Genomic DNA, 17,808 nt, shown 5'->3' on the forward strand with positions numbered 1-17,808 from the left:
CAATATTTATGCGTCCCATTTCTTCCTTAACAATATCTAATTTTCCTACATTCATGGTTCTCACATTCCATGTCCCAATCACTAGTGTCTGCTTACAACTGTTCCTCTTCCTTTGTTATTTCCATACTTGAAAACTCAACCTCATTTGCTCCTTCTGTTATCTACATGTGTTCTGTTGTACATTGGGTTTTCAGAGGCCTGCTATTTCAGAAGTGGATGGCCAATCCTTCTTCCTAGTCTGTCTAATAATAGTACAGTTGGTATAACCAATTATAATTAACTGGTGTCTCAACTTGTCAATTTGCAAGTTGAAGATGTGGTAGGAGTAAGGATAAAGTGAAGGTGACAAGTTAGCAAGACTATGTACTTCTTGAGGATAAAGGTCTTATTTCCACATCTTTATATTTCCATAATGCATTATGGTGAGTCTCCATTGTAGGTGTTCATACATGTTTGTGGAGTAAGTCAAAGGCATAGGCTCAAGTCTGTTTTAGCATTTACTGGGGAGAGTCTCTACCAAAGGTCTTTTTTCCTGTCTTTCCCACATCACTACTCAGTTTTAATGTTCTTGAGATTTATAAAAGAAATCAGTTCTACCAGAGCCGAGTTTGCGAGCCTTACCCGAAGAGCATGTTTGCTGGCACAATACCCACTGGATAGGGGTGCAGATGTGATACCCATAATACTGTTGACAGTGACAATCTTTCCTTGCTTTCTCTCGATCATGTGAGGCAGGACACATTTTGTCAAGGACACTGTCCCTAAGTAGTTAAGGTCCATTAGCAGCTTGTACACTTCCAGGCTGGTGTCCACAAACAAAGAACGCTGGGATCGTCCACCATTGTTGACTAGGATGTCAATCTAGTTCAATAAAATGAGAAAGAAGATGCTTTGGGTATAATCTGAAGAACCCACAGAACCATGATATAGTTCCAGAAGTAAGGAATTGAAACAAAACAAATGAAAGGAAAAAGAAAGAATCAACAAAGTTCAGTATGGAATTAAATTCTCATTTTAAGTGATTTTATAAAAAGAGATAAATGTTCTAAAAATCAAAGCAGTATTGGACTTCTAGTTTCCTTTGTTTTGTTGTTATGTACTTTAGAGTCAGAACTGACTCATAGTTTTACAAGGAGAGATTAATACCCATGTGGGTATGAAGGACACTCTTGATTAATACTGATAGTAAGAATCCCAACTTATGTGCCAGCTCCTGCTGCAAAGAGCTGCTCATTTGCTAAGAATCCCTTGAACAATCACATGGGTGGGAATCTCTTCTACACCTACTTCAAGGCAAGATCACACCATGCTACTTACTTTACCAAACTCCTGGAGAACAGTTTGGGTAGCCACTTCATGGGAACTTATTTCAGTCAGGTCAAGGGGCAAAACAAGTATATCTTTTTCTTTTAAATTGCCATTCTCTAAACAGAGATACTTAAAAGTTAGTGTAAAAGCCATGTCATCATTTAATCAAACTCACTGTTACTCATATTAAATTATTTAACAATAATTGACAACTATCTTATATTTCTGAGTAGTTCTGAAGAATTTAATCTCAAAAGAAGAAGAGGACTGGTGGTAACATAGAAACCCTTTATGGAGTACTGTGAAGTAGCTTCCTTCAAATACTAAGTATGGTACAGATCTTCAGAAATCAAGATTATACCGTAAGTTAAAAACTCACCAAATTTAGAACAATTTCTTTGGAAGTACACAGGTACATTTTCTTTTGTCATCAGTTCACAAAGATTAGCTGCTCTTTTTCATTCTTTCCAGACTGATGACATTTCTAACGAAATGATGGATGAAATAGCTTCGTTGCACCTAAGAGATGCTAACAAGGTTATTTTCTCTGCCAGTGTGGTACTTCATCAGTAGTGAAGAAACAACTAAGATAAGACATGGCCCAGAACTGTAACACAAAGCAATACCCTGAAAGAAGCCCATGGCCTTGCTAAACTTTAATTTGGCCCTCATTTTAGTTGCTCAGTTAGCAAAACTAAAGATTTTAAAAGGGTGACAGGTAGGCAGATAACCAAAGAGTCTGTTCAAAAATTCAAAACTATCTGTTTTCTATATATTAAATGTTCACTGGCAAATAATAAATATACTTCTGGAGATTCCTTCTAATATGAACATAATGACACCATACACAAAAAATATGAACACTGATGTCCCTTATATAAAAATGAATGAGTATTGAATCTACTACAAGCTGCCAAACAAATCTGTTTTACAAGAAATGAAAGCACGAATATTCCTTGGAAGCAAGGATGGTAAGACGTCACCTCATATATTTTTCATATATTATCAAGAGTGCCATATCATGTTTGGAAAAGGAGAGGGTCAGTGAAGCTGAGGAGTATCTTCAACAAGACAAATGAACACAGTGGCTACAACAATGGACTATACAGCACCGCAGAGATTGTAAGGATGGCTCAGGATTAGTCAGGATTTCTATCTTGTGCACAGGGTAGCTATGGAGTCAGCTCAAGAGCACTTAAAAATAACAGCAATGATTCCACTCCTGTTCTTTTTGCCTTCATAAAGAAACTCTACAATGCCACATGTGCTTTTAATATTCCACATTTTAGCAAAATTAGTAAGGAGGCATGTATACATGCTGTGATGGTTAAGATGGTATGTCAAATTTGTTGAGCCATGATTCTCAGTGACTTGACCATTGCCATAATGTAATCAGCCAATCAGTTGTTGGGATACAATAGGGTGGGATACAATACCCTCATTCAGGTCACATCCCTGATCCATATAGGGAAAGTTACCATGGATGTGATCTGCATCACTTTTTATCTTACAAGACATAAAAGGAAAGACAAGGAAGCAGAAGAAGTAGGACAGTACTGCTACCAGGAAAGAAGAACTAGGTACAGATTGTGTCCTTTGAACTCAGAGTTTCTATGATAAGTTAAGGTTGATGCCAAAATACTTGGAGGTTCCCAAGGAAAACTGGGCCCACAAATATTAAAAGGAGATAAGAACTTTCCCCCAGAGCCTACAAGAAAGACTTCCCTTAGAACTGGTGTCTGGAATTCTGACTTCTAGCTTCTCAAATAGTTAGAGAATAAGTTTCTGTTTGTTAAAGTCAGCCACATGTGATACTTCTTGTATAGACACACATATCATGCACAGTACCCAAACTGTTACTTCTCTCAGACACAAAAGTAAACTGCTTGACCACTCAACATGCACTAGCATTTGAGATACTCGACGGTCACTCTCCAATGGCAAGAGACAATAATGCTTGAAGGAAGAAGAGCAACAGAAAAATTTAAAAGGAAAACAATTAATTAATACATAAAAGAAAAAAGAGGTTTGGTCAAAGTAATAGAACATTAAGAGGTGGGGAGTTCTGTCTAGGAAAATACTACTCTGGCACCTAAAATTCCTAAAACTATTTTCAGTTTAGATTCTGACTACCAAGGATTTATTTCCAGGAAGCACTGCAGTTCTACTTACTTACCAAGGCACTTCCTCTTCACCCTCTCCAGCTCATCCACTCTTCTGGCTGACAGCACAAGAGAAACTCCTAATTTAGACAGTTGGTAAGCCAGCTCCTCACCAATTCCACTTGATGCTCCAGTCACCCACACAACCATGTCAGTGAGCTCCCATTCTACGGAGAAAGGAAGGAGGATTGAAGTGAGAAAAATACATTATGGACTACACTCATAAAGTCTGGAGTCAGGGACCTCTCCAAATTACGGAGGAGCAATCATGTCAGTATGGATACTAAGGGATGTCTGATTCTTGTCATAGTCTTTTCAATCACTTGCTGTTTATATGAGAACTGGATAATGACTAAATATGGCAGGAGAATAACTGATGTCTTTGAGCTGTGGTGATGGAGGAAGGTACTGAACTTCCCATTGACTGACAAAATAACCAACGGGTAGGTTTGGGAAAAATCACAGCCAGAGTACTTTTTGAAGACAAAGATGACACAGCTTTCTCATGCTTGCTTTGAGTATGTTATTAGAAGATGCTATTCCTTGAAGGGGGACATCATACTTGAAAAGGTGGGGGATCGATGAAAGAAAGAAGACTTTCAATCAGATGTATTGACACTGTGACTGCAGCAATGGGCTTACTTATGTCAGAAATGGTGAGGATGGCACAAGATGGGACAGGATTCAGACCTATTTGTTGTTCACAGGGTTGCTAGAAGTCATCCTCCACTCAACACCACCACTCATAAATCAAGAGCACCCTTAGGACTTTAAAGAGGTTCTTGGCAGCAAATCTGCCTAATGCAATCAATCTTTTGATTTCTTGTCTACTGCTCCAAGGGGTTTTGATATGGATCCAACGAAAATTAAATCACTGACAACTTCAATCTTTCCTCCATTTAGAATGATGTTTTGGGGTCTAATTGTGAAGATTTTTGTTTTCTTGATGTTGAGGAATAATTCACACTTTAAGCTGTAGTCTTAGATTTTTGTAAGTAGGTTCTTCAAATCCTCTTCACCTCCACGAAGCAAAGTTGCATCATCTGCATATTTCAGGTTATTCATTAGTACTCTAATCTTGATGTTATATTCTTATTCACACAGATGAGCTTCTGGGATTATTTGTTCAGCCTACATATTGAATGTTGATGTTGTTGTTGTTATGTGTTGTCGAGTCACCTGGGACACATAGTGACCCTAGGTATAGCAGGCTCTGAACCCTGCCCTGTCCTGAGCCAGTCTCAATAATTCTGACACACCAACCCCCATTACCCCAGTCATTGTATCAATCCATCTCATCCGGAGTCTTCCTCTCCTGCACTGTCCCTCCACTCTTCCAAGCATGATGTCCTTCTCCAAGGTCTGGTCTCTCTCTCCTGGCCACATGACCATAGTATGTGAGATGGAGCTTCAAAATCCTAGCTTCCAAGGAGAGACTTGGTTTCACCCTCTCCAAGACAGACCTATTTGCTTCCTTGGCAGACCGTGGTATGTTCAAGACCCTTCTCCTGCCACAACTCAAAGGCATCGATTCTTCTTCTATTACCCTTAGTCGTTGTGAAGTCCATGGCCTGGATTAGATGTACTTTACTGTCTAGACTGATATTGCTTTTCAGTACTCTGGAAAGGTCACTGACAGCAGATTTGCCCAGTGTGATTTTTCTTTTGATTTCTTGACTGCTGATGTTAAGAGTGTTGATTGTGGAGCCAAGTAAGGTGTTATTGTTAACAACCTCAATCTCTTCTCCATCTATCATGGTGCTGCCAATTGGCCCAGTAGTGAGAATCTTTATCTTCTTGATGTTAAGCTTCAATCCATATTGAAGACCACAGTCCTTGACCTTCTGCAGCAAGTGCTTCAAGTCTTCTTCAGTTTCAGCAAGCAAGGTTGTGTCATCTGCATAACATAAGTTGTTGATGAGTCTACCTCCAATCCCGATGCCACATTCATCCTCATAAAGCCCTGCTTCCCAAATGATCTGTTCTGCATATTGATTGAAAAGGTATGGAGACAGGATGCATCCTTGAGGAATTCCTTTCCTGGTTTTGAACCATGCAGTGTTTCCCTGCTCTGTTCGGAGGACTGCTTCCTGGTCCAAGTATAGATTTTGCATAAGCACATTCAAGTGTTCTGGGATTCCCTTTTTCCTCAAGGTTAGCCACAGTATTGAATAGATATGGTAAAAGACTCCCATTCTTCTGAATCAGTATCAGTCACAAATTGTTATGATCCACACAATCAAATGCCTTTGTATAGTTAAGAAAGCACAAAAAGAATTATTCTGGTATTCTTTACTTTCAGGATCCCTCTGACATCAGCAATAGTATTCCTGGTACCACAGCTTCTTTAAAATTCTCCTTGAACTTCTAGCAGTTCCCTCTCTACGTACTATTCTAGCCATTTTTAAATGATCTTTAGCAGTATTTTGCTTACATGTGATATTAATGATACTGTTTTATAGTTTCCACATTCAGCTGGATAACCTTTCTTGGGCAAGGGTACAAATATGGACTTCTTCCAATCCTTTGGCCAGACAGGTGTCCTCCAAATTTCCTGGCATAGACTGGTAAGCACATCCAAGGCTGCATTTGTTAATGGAAACAAGTCAATTGGAATGGGAATCCTAAAGCACTTAATTGTACTCATGTGGAACCTAAACCTGGGTCAGGAGTCTATTGTGAGAACAGAGCAGGGAAGACTACATGGTTTAAAATTGAGAATAGAGTGTGTCAGGGTTGTAGTCGCTTTCCATACCTATTCAATCTGTATGCTGAACAAATCATTCGAGAAGCTGGACTCTATGAAGAAGAACATGGCATCAGGATTGGTGGGAGATTCATCAACAACCTGCATTATGCAGATGACACACCTTGCTTGCTGAAAGTGAGGAAGACTTGAAGCACTTGCTGTAAAAGATCAAGGAACATGCAAACAGCCCAGATGTCCAAACACAACTGAATGGATTGCGAATATATGGTAAATTCATACAATGGAATACTATGCAGCATGCAGGAGCAATAATTTTGTAAATTACTACCTAATTTGGGAGGGACTAGAGAGCATTATGCTGAGTGAACTCAGTCCCACAAAGACAAATACTGTATAAAACCATTATTGTAGAGTGAGTATGAGGATCCAAGGTGGGAGGGAGGGTGTAAATAGAGGGGTGAGGATGGGGCATGTTGTTGTTGTTATGTACGTCGGGTCACATGCGACTCATAGCGACCCTACGTACAACAGCCCTAAACTCTGCTCTGTCCTGTGCCAATCGCACTGTCTTTGACACACCCATCTGGATTACCCCAGTCATTCCTGCTCTGTTCCTCCACCCTCGCAAGCATGATGTCCTTCTCCAAGGACCAGTCTCTCCTTACAACATGTCCAAAGTATGTTAGACGGAGCCTCAGAATCCTTGCCTCCAAGGAGCCACCGGGTTTAGCCCTTTCCAGGATGGATCTGTTTGTTTTCCTAGCAGTCCATGGTACTCTCAATACTCTTCTCCAGCACCACAGTTCAAAGGCATCAATTCTCCTTCTACCTTCCTTGGTCATTGTCCAACTCTCTGATTCATAACAAGTGATTTCAAAGACCATGGCCTGTATCAGACGCACCTTAGTCTCCAGAGAGACACCATTGCTCTTCAGTACTTTGGAGAGGTCCCTAACAGTAGATTTTCCCATGGCAATACACCTTTTAATTTGCACAATTCAATGAGTGGGTGGGGTGAAGAAAATGGGAAGGATATTTTGTGAAAAACAATGTATTCAAACTTTGCAAGTAAATCAGAATAAAAAAATAAAAGAACAAGGAATGGATTGCATCTCAATGTCAGAAAACAGAGTTTTTTACCACTAGACCAATAGGCAACATCATAATGGATGGAGATGAGATTGAAACTGTCAACAACTTCCTCTTACTTGGATCCACAATTAACACCCTTGGTACCAGCAGTCAGGAAATAAGGAGACACATTGCACTGGGGACCTCTCTAAATTACAGAGGAGTATTGATGTCCATTTGAGGACTAAGGTGTGTCTGATTCAGGCCAAAAGCTTTCTGATCACTTGCTATACATCTGAGACCTGAACTGTGAATAAGGATGACAGAAGAATTGATGTGTTTGAGCTGTGGTGTTGGAGAAGAGCACTAAACATCCCATGGACTGTCAAAAGAACAAAAAATATGTCTTTCAGAGGGTGCAGCAGGAGTGGTTTTTTGAGGCAAGAATGATGAGGCCTTGCCTCATATACTTTGGGCATGCTGCTAGGAGGAGATATTCCTTGGAGAGGGTCATGATGCTGGGAAGGGTGAAGGGTTGGCGAAGGAGAGGAAGACCCTCGACCAGGTGGATTGACCCAGTTACTGCTGCAATTGTCTTTTGTGTGTCAGGAAGTGCAAAGATGGCACAAGATAGAAAAGGGTTCAGATCTTTTGTTCATAGGGTCACTATGAGTCAAAAAATAATACAACTCTGATACATATCTTTCCTGATTTTAGACCATCCAGTATTCACTTGTTCTGTTCCAACCACTGCTTCTTGGTTCATATACATGTTCTGCATGAGAACAATTAAGTATTCTGGAATTTCTATTCTTCTCAAAATTAACCATAATTCACTGTTATCTACATATTTAAACACCTTTGCATATTCAATAAAGTACAAGTAAATATCTTTATTGTATTCTCTGTTTTCAGTCAAGAATAAGCTTTGGTATTTGAAATTGTGTCACATGCATGCGCAAATTAGACTATGAATAAGGATGACAAAAGAAAAATTGAGGTCTTTGAACTGTGGTGTCAGTGAAGAGTACTAAACATAGCATGGACTGACAAAAGAAAGAACAAATTGCCTCGAGAGAAGTGCAACAAGAGTGCCCCTTGGAAGAAAGGCTGAGTAGACTTTGTCTCATATACTTTGGGCAAGTTATCAAGAGAAGCCACCAGCCATTGGAAAATGAAATAATGCTGGGGAAAGTCAACAAAGCAGAGGAAGACTCTCAACAAGATGGGGTGGGCCAGTAGCTGCCACAATGGGCTTAAACCCAGCAGAGATTGTGAGGCTGCCACAGGATCCAGCAGGGTTTAGTTCGGTTGTTTACATAGTCATTACGAAACGAAATAGCACTGAATAATAAGCAAATATCCTAATGAATAAGAGTCTGAAGAAAAATCATATTCCTAACACTGCCAATAAAGTACTCTTTTTCAGTTCAGATGCCTTGGCCTTTAACTCCTAATAAGCTGCAGCCAACAGTGAGTTTTACCTTCTGAAATCAGAAAGGTGAACCACGCCTGGCTTCCAGTTGTTAAGAGCTCCCTAAAGCCTCCCGTCTTTTGCTTCTCAGAGGCTTACTAAATGCCTCAAGTTTCTGTGACCTTCCTTCACATGACATGGTATCAGATTTCCTCATTGAGCATCCTCTATTGTTCAGTGTCCCTAAAGAGAGGAGCTGACCAGAGTAGAATCCAAGAATCAGTGGGGTCTGGACGAGATAAAGGATGGGAAGAGGACTAAATTGCTTTCTTTGTCCCCTAGATGGTAGATTCTGCGAGGATTCAGATTGTGTATGGTTTGGCCATTGCTGTGTCCCCACTGCCCAACACATACAACAAGTGTTAAGAAGACATCTGTTGTTTACAATTGCTGCTCCAGGCACTAAACTTGTACAAATCCACCCAGGCTTGCCTAATCTTTTCTGGCTGCCACTTCATGGATGACTAATATTCAGGTTACTGTCAACTACACTCTGAATTTTCCTTACATGTGCTGCCATTGAGACCATTTTCTTCCCCTGGACTTCTTCCATGGATTTTTCTGGGTCTAAGTGTAATATCTAAAATCGTTGTTGTTATGTGCCATCGAGTCATCTGCTACTCATAGAAACACTATGTACAACAGCTTTGAACTCTACCCTATCCTGAGCCAATGTCAGTGTCTCCAACCCCTTCAACCCAGTCACCGTATCAATCCATTTCATCCAGGATCTTTCTCTTCTGCACTGTCCCTCCACCCTTCCAAGCATGATGTCCCTCTCCAAGGACTCCTTGCAATACACCTAAAGTATGTCAGCTTCAGAATCCTTGCCTCCAAGGAGCAGCCTGGTTTCACACTCTCCAGGATGATCCTGTTTTTACTCCTAGTGGCCCATGGTATGTTCAATACTCTTCTCGAGCACCAAGAAAGAAATTAATTGCACAGATATTGACATACTAGGTATCAGCAAAATGAAATGGATTGTCATGGGACTTTTTTAATCAGACAATCATGATCTGCTACGCTGAAGATGAAAATGTGAGAAAAAAATGGGGTTGCTTTCATAGTTAAAAAAGTCATTTCTAGATCCATCTTGAAATACAATGTTGTGAGTTACAGAATAATATCCACACACATACAAGGAAATCCAGTGAATACCATCATCTTTTAAATATACGTACCAACAACCAGAGCCAAAGAGGAGAAAATTGAAGATTTCTACTAACTTTTGCAGTCAGAAATCTATTGAACATGCAATCAAGATGCCTCAATAATAATGGGTGATGGGAATGCAAAAGTTATGAACAAGGAAGAAGGATCAGTAGTCAGAAAACATGGAATGGTGACTGAAATGAGGCTGGAGATAGAATGATAGAATTCTGTACAATGAATGATTTATTCATAGCAATTACCTTTTAGAAGAAACATAAATGCAGACATGGGTTTCACCTAATAGCATGTTCAGGAGTCAGATTGATTACATAGAGAAAAATCGCTAGAGAAGCTCAATATCAGCTGTGAGAACTAGGCCAGGTGCTGACTGTAGAATGGACCATCTACTACTCATGCAAGTTCAAACTAAAGCTAAAGAAGGTTGATTTTCCTGATTAGCCACCCTTAAATGTCAACAAGTATATATATTTTTTTTCCAGAAGGACACTCAAAACCAAACCCAGCCCACTGCCATTGAGTTCACTTTGACTCATGACGACTCCATATCCTGCAGAGTACACTGCTTCATAGACTTTTCTAGACTGGCCTTTCTTCAGAGATGACACTGGGCGGGTTTGCACTGCCACCACTTGTGCCATCCAGGGGCCTCTGGAGGTGCACGAGGCAGGAAATGGTAATTATCTGCACAATGACATACTGGATGGTCTTTTTGTACTTTTTAAAATTTTGTGAGGGTTAAGTGACAAAAAAGAAGAATTTTTTTCTTTACCTTCATAGAATTCACCTGTTTCTGCCTATCATATTCCCACAATCTTCTTTTTCTTCATTACCTCTACACACAAGAAGCCTTTTTTAGACTTTTTTCTGATCAACTCCCTGAAATTTCAATAATACAGACATACTCTGTGTCTGTTTATGTACTACGCATGTATCTGTGCTTTCTAGATAAATGGAGGATGTATGAAGCATATCCTTTTTATTCTCATTGTCTTTGAGTAAGAACCAAATCATAGCTGACCCTCCATTGGGTTCCTAAGGTGGTAAACGGCTCAGGACACTGCCTATCTTTCTTTGTAGAACAGTTGATGGATTTGAACAACCAGAGAGGAACAGCTGTTGGGTTAGTAGTACAATTCCTTGCAGTCTAGTCCACAAGAGCTTCCTAACACTGATTTACTGAGAAACAAACCAAACAAAAAACCCTCAAACTCAATACACTCTATGTATCTTCCATTAACTCATCAATGTCAATGCTCCTCAGGTATGTGATACCCAAGAAAACTCAAGAGAGATTAAGTACTAAGAAGTAAGATTTTGTTGAGTAGGGCTGAACTTTACAGGGACCCTGACATTTAAGGCTTTTTTAAGTTCCCAAGAGAAGAATTTCAGCAGCTTGGCAGCATATCCTAAGCTGTAACTTCTCTTTCTCTCTCATACTTACACACATACTTTGAGAAAGCACCATCTATCATCTGATCTACTAGTTGTCACTTTTTGAAAACCTCATCCTTTGCTCTGGATATTATAATAAAAAACCAAAACAAAACTAGGTCCAGGGAATACTATTACCCTTTCTATCTTCAAGCTCCTACTGTTGTTAGGTGTCAACTGTAGTGTATTTCAAGAGGCAATTAATGGCTCAGGAGGAGATTGCTTATTTTCCTCCAACAGAGAAGCTGATAGATTTGAACTTCTTATCTTTGAGTTGACAGCACAACTCCTTACGACAAAGCCACCAGTGCTCCCTTAGGTGCTGAATGTTGTTAGGGGCTGTCAAGTGAACTGCGACTCATAGCGACCCTATGTACAATAGCTCTGAACTCTGCTCTATCCTGAACTAACCTCACTGCTTCCCACATTCCTACACTTACTAACCAGGTTACTGGGTCAATCCATCTCTTCCAGGGTTTCCCTTTCCTGCAGAGTCTCTCCACTCTTCCAAGTGTGATGCCCATCTCCAAAGACTTATCCCTCCAGGCAACATGCCTAAAGTATGTGAGCTAGAACTTCATAATCCTTACCTCCAAGGAGTAACTTGCTTCCACCCTCCCCTAGGACAGACCTCTTTGTTTTCTTGGCAGTCCATGGGATGTTCAATGCTCTTATCCAGCACCACAACTCAAAGGCATCTGTCACCTTTAGTCATTGTCCAACTGTCTCCCTTGTAGAAAGTAATTGCAAAGACCATTACCCGGATCAGGCACACCTCAGTCTCTAGATGGTCATCATTGCACTCTGGAGAAGTGCCTGACAACAGATTATCTCAATGCAATTCATCTTTTGATTTTCTGACTGTTGATGTGAAGATCTTGACTATGGACCCAAGAAAGCTGAAATTGTTAACAATCTCAATCTCTGTGCCAAATAGTAGACTACTATTCATAACAACCACAGGCACAACAGATTGAAACTTTGCTGGATCCTGCAGCATCCTTTCAATCTCTGAGGTCCCTGGACCCACCACTGCAGTTACTGTGTCAACTTAAAGCCCATATGGAGCGACCCAAAGCCTGACTTGAGCAGCTCATATTATTTCTATGAGCATTAGTTTCCAGACCTAAGAAGAAGAAATGAACACAAGATTAATCATGTCAACTTTGTAAATATCAGAGGTCAAGTTGTGTGTAGTGAGCCCTCTGCCTATCACATAAAAGTACATTAAACAGACTATTTCTTAGTCTGCCAATTATGATCTTGCTCCTGGCAAAATTATAAATCTGAGGGTTTTCTCTTACTTTTAACCATGTGTGGGTCACTCCAGAGTTTTAGATTTTGTTTCAAAACTCCAAGTGAGTGAAAAGTGAAGGATAAATACCTCCGGGAAGGGAAAAATCTAAAGCCCTCGTGCTTCCCAAAGGATGCTCCCTTAAAAACAGGCACTCACTGTTCCTTAGCGTTCTGTCCTCTGACACCAGCACCCTCTTACAATCTGGCAACCAGAGGACGTCTCCTAGACTGCAAGGCTGGTAAGTACCTACCATCCCCTCACCAAGAGAAAAGACAATGAGGCAGAACGCCCCTTAGACTCTCAAAGAAGCCTCTTCCACCCTCACTCAGAGCTCTCAGAATTAAACCTGTAGAGTCTACAAAGTCGCAGTGCGCTCAGACCCCTCGGAGCCCCTGCCTCCTATTCTGGAGAGGCCCCCTTGAGATCTCACCTGGGCGTCGCCCCTGCCACTCAGCCCACTTTAGGGTCAGGTCGCTCTCCGCCCAAATGAAGCACAGCAGCTGCACCAGGAGCAGAAGCAGCGCACACAGCGCGAGCAGATACTCCCAGTTCATAGTGACTTCTGCTCACAGCTCTGCGTAAAGGCTGGATGGACAGACTCCTTTTGAAGAGAAGCGACGCAGAGACCCACACTGAAGCAACACTGCCCAGGCCCCGCCCACAGTGGGGGAGTGGGGCGGCAGGCCGCTCCCAGATCCTCCCAGGCAGCTGGTGTTGCTCAGTCCTGGGGAGAAATCCGTAAATACTGCTTCCAAGTGAGCAGGTTGGCTGCAGTAGATATCTAGGACAGGACTAGTAGGGTAGTTTGGTTTTACAAAGCTTAATTACGGATGTTTACAGTACCACGGGATTTGTAATAATATTGTAGTTACTTGTTCTGAGGGTAATTTTTCCAAGCTCTGCTTGTGTCTACTCCTTGAATGAAGTCGTCTTTGCTTTTTCTCATTCTTGCCTTTTATCTTTTCTCTCTAGTTTTAAAATCTAAATGAACGGAACAAACCACACAAAACCACACACATACACCCCCTTTATCGAATTACAGGGAGCTAAGAAGCTGTGCTACAATCACAAAGGCATGGGGTTCAAATCCACTAGCTGCTCTGTTCGAGAAGAATGGGCAGTTTGGCTCTTGGCGATTTATTGCCTCTGAAAATATCCTGGAGGGTCAGCTATAGCTCAGCTACCGCTTGAAAGCAAACAACAACTGGTGGCCTGCTAGACAAAGAGTTCCACTGTTAACTAAAGGTGGGAAGTGCTAACCCATCAGCTGCCTGAGAAGAGTGGGCAGTCTCCACCTGTGCAGTTTACAGCCTCTGAACACACCTGCTGGAGGGTCAGCTATGAGCTGGTTTATATACTGGGATCAATGAGTTAAACTGAGTTGCCTAATTAACCCAATCTCTGAGTAGAATTGGCTTTTTTCACCTTCAGTTTAGAGAAGCAAGCACACTGGAAAAGGCAATTATGATTGGAGGAGACTGTACTGCTCTGGTCACAACTGTCAGTGAACTTTAGGGATAGGAAAACTGTCTGGGGAATTGCACCCACCCAGGCTGGAGTCAATAGTTTCTCAATTTACATCTACAGGTAAATTGTTTCCTTATCTACACCCCTAGCAATAGCCACAAATGATAATGCTAAGTGCCTCCAAGTTGACATAGACTCAAGGACCCTAAGTAAAATGGAGCAAAATATTGCTGGGGTTTGTGCCCTCCCCATGCAGTAAGGGCATTTGAGTCCACTGTTAGAACCACTGTTTCAGTCCATTTCACTGATAATCTCCCTCTTTCTTACTGTTCCTCGTCTAGTTTTTAAAGCATGCTGCTATTCTCCACAGTTTGAACCCTCCTGACACCATGCTGAATATAAGTGATCTAGAGTTTCCAGTCTTTATTTCCAGGGCATACTCTGTGTCTACTTCTTCCAAGATGGATTTGTTTATTGACAGTACATTCAATATTCTTCCCCAACATCATTTTTCAAATGAATCAATTCTTCTTTGATCTTTCCCTCCCATTTTTATTGTCCAGCTTTCTCATTAATATGTTGTCTTTGTGCTTAGGTGCCCCTGAGTTGAGTATCACTCATACCAATCCAATGAACAACAGATCTGAGCCCCATCCTACTCTGTGCCATTCTCACATGAGACTGAGACCATTGAAAAGGTTGTAACTTGGGTCAGGCACATCTTAATTGTTATAAGCAATATACAAACCCCAAACCAAACACATGTAGTTGTTTCTAACTCATAGCAATGCCGCATTGACTTCTGAAGCTATAACTCTTTACAGAAGGAGACTGCCCATCTTCATTTCTCAGAGAAACTGTTGGATTACAGGCGCCAATTTTTCAATTAACATCTAAACACATAATCTATTATGCCACAAGAGGTCATAAGCAATGTCAGGTGCCATGAAGTTGAGTACAACATATAGTGAACTTATAACAGTAGAACTGAACCCTGTCCTATCTTGTGTCATTCTCATTGTCATCTTCCAATTCTCATGCCACATTTTTCTTAATTTGGTCCAACAGATTATTTGCTCACATATGTTGAATAGGTATGGGGAAAGGACACAATCCTGAAAACCACCTGATTTTAAATTATGTACTATCCTCTTGTTCTATTTAAACAACTGCTTCTTGGTCTGTGTACAGTTTCACAGTTTCCACCATGAGCACAGTTAAGAATTTTGGGATTCCCATTCTTCTCAGCATTATTAATAATTTATTCTAATTGACACAGTTAAATAGCTTTGCATAGTCAATAAAACACAAGTAAACATCTTTCTAGTATAGTCGTAGTATTTTTCATTATCTTATTTTAAAATGTCATTTATCATCTTATGCATCAAAGGACTTTAACAACAAAATATAGAAACAATCTAAAAAAACGGAAAAAATTATTTTGAAACAATGTATCTGATAATAAAAAACTTATACAACTCAACAACTTTAAGACAAATAACACAATTTCTAAGTGGGCACAGGACTTGAATAGACCTTGCTCTAAAAAAGATGTATAATTGGCCAATAAACATATGAAAAGATATCATTAGTCAACATTATTACTCAGATATTTGTAATATCTGTCAATTGGTATTACCAATACCATGAGAAATATTTCCAATATCTATCAATTCCAACTCATGGCAAGGCAATGTGTTACTTGTCTGTAATCTGAAAGTAGATTGTCAGGCCTTGCTCTACAGTGCTGTTGGATGGGTTCAAATCACCAGCTTTTAGGTTAATAGTTGAGTGCAAACATTTTGTAGTATTCTGGGGCCCTAAGTTAAAACATAAGCTACTTATTTCTTCTCTGAAATTCTCACTCACTGTCATGAGTCAGAACACACTGACCCCCCAGCAGGTTTCCAAGGCTGTAAATTAATCACATGGGAGGAGAGGGTACTTTCTCTCCTTCAGAGATGCTGATAGATTTAAACTGCCAGAGAAGTGCGGCCTCTGGGTTAGCAGCTCATCTGCCTATGGACTACACCACCAGAGCTCCCTCCTCTCTAAAAAGGGAAATTTGTCAGTTGCTGGGAGAAAAATCTGATGAAAGCTCCCCTAACACCATTACTTTGCTTTGGGACCACCAAAGGATATTCTTTACTTCTTGATATCCTTTCTCTTTCAAACTCATAGCGTGCTTTTGTTGTTGTTGGTATAGCTTGGTTTTACCTTTGGTATTTGGCTAATGCCAATACTCAAGCCAGTTTAGAAAAGAAATGCAAATAAACAAGTTGCTGTCGTTAGCCTAACTGAAAAGAAATGTGTCATACATAAAAGTCGTATAGTCAAGGACCCTAAAACGTGCTTTACACACTGAGCTTGAACACAGAACACATGACCCAGTAATTCTCCTCCTGGGCAAATCCAAGAGTCTTTAAATCAGAGACCCAACCTAAATCTACATGCCAATGTTCATTGTCACATTATTCACAGCTGCCAAAAAGTGAAAATTATCAGTTTCAATTATGTTTATAAACAAATGAATGGATAAAAAAAATGTGGTACATGAATACAAGGAAATTTACTTAGTCATAAAGAGATGAAGTTCTGATTTATTATACAACATGGACAAAACTAAAGCTGAGTGAAGGCAATTACAAAATAACAAGCATTGTGTGATTCTACTTATAACTAGAACAAGCAAATGTATAAAGACCAAATTAGTTAATGGGTAGAACTAAAATGATCACCTAGCTTAGATACCCTATGCCTTCACTTTACAGCAAAGGTCCAAGAAATCAAATTAAACAGATACAAATGATAATTCTGTAGCCTTGATCTTCAGACTTCAGCATAAATAAATGGGTCAAAGACCAAGTGGAAGAAGAAATTAAATGAAAGCAGAGAACAAGGCAATATATGGATCAGAGGGGACTTGCCAGCCAACTCAGAACAGAATAGCTCTTTTGTATTATAGAAAGATAATGCATGGAACCCCTAATAATTCAGAGACACATACAGAAAAATCCTGAGCAAAGCAAAACATCACACTCAGCTGCTCTACATGACAAGTATAGACAAGTGTGCCCTAAGTCCCATCATGAGACAAGTGGTGAGCACTCCAATTCTGCTAAACTGTCAACCAGAGTAGTACACTCACCAGGGCAGATCAAAACAAAACAAAATCTGGATGAAACAAACCAGCATACCCTAAACAATAATATCATAATGTCTCAGAGAAAATGGACAACTTCAAATTACACACGCACACACACACACGCACACACACACACACACACACACACACACACACTTACACAAAGTAAGAAAAGTTGGCTCAAGCGAGTGATCAAAATACAGAGCAAGGAATTTCTGCAAGAATGCTTTATCTTAGGAGGTTATGTGTGAAGCTTCATTTTTTTATATGTTTGTGCACTCTCTCCAGGGAAGCAGATAGGGCAGCTCTCTGACAGTCTCTCTTCCCCCCTCTTTTTTTATAAGGACCAAAAAGCTGATAATTGATGTGATTCAGAACCAATCAGGGCACACGTTAACAGAAATCTTAGAGACACCTTCAACGCCACAACAGGAACTCGATCATGCCAAGGACATGTTGAGCCGCGCCCTTCCAGACTCCATAGCTCCAGAAGAAATGAAGAATAACCAGTTCATTATTGAGGACATACAGCCGCCTCTTGAGCAGAAGAGGAAAATCCGAGGAACCTCA

At 40.4% G+C, this 17,808-nt stretch overlaps 1 protein-coding gene across 1 annotated transcript in view; it reads right to left on the reverse strand.

Moving 5' to 3' along the window:
- The window catches only part of DHRS7 (dehydrogenase/reductase (SDR family) member 7), a 19,621-nt gene extending 6,441 nt beyond the window's left edge, over positions 1 to 13,180 (reverse strand). Inside the window, exons 1-4 of the mRNA XM_006891822.1 lie at positions 13,057 to 13,180; positions 3,485 to 3,637; positions 1,318 to 1,424; positions 622 to 861 (exon numbers count right to left, since the gene is read on the reverse strand). Of these exons, the coding sequence (XP_006891884.1) occupies positions 622 to 861; positions 1,318 to 1,424; positions 3,485 to 3,637; positions 13,057 to 13,180 (624 nt within the window). The remainder of the gene's footprint in view (positions 1 to 621; positions 862 to 1,317; positions 1,425 to 3,484; positions 3,638 to 13,056) is intronic.
- Positions 13,181 to 17,808: the final 4,628 nt, after the last annotated feature.

Source organism: Elephantulus edwardii, unplaced genomic scaffold (assembly GCF_000299155.1).
Source record: "Elephantulus edwardii isolate Elephantulus edwardi_28Jun2011 unplaced genomic scaffold, EleEdw1.0 scaffold00104, whole genome shotgun sequence".
Lineage (NCBI taxonomy): Eukaryota > Metazoa > Chordata > Mammalia > Macroscelidea > Macroscelididae > Elephantulus > Elephantulus edwardii.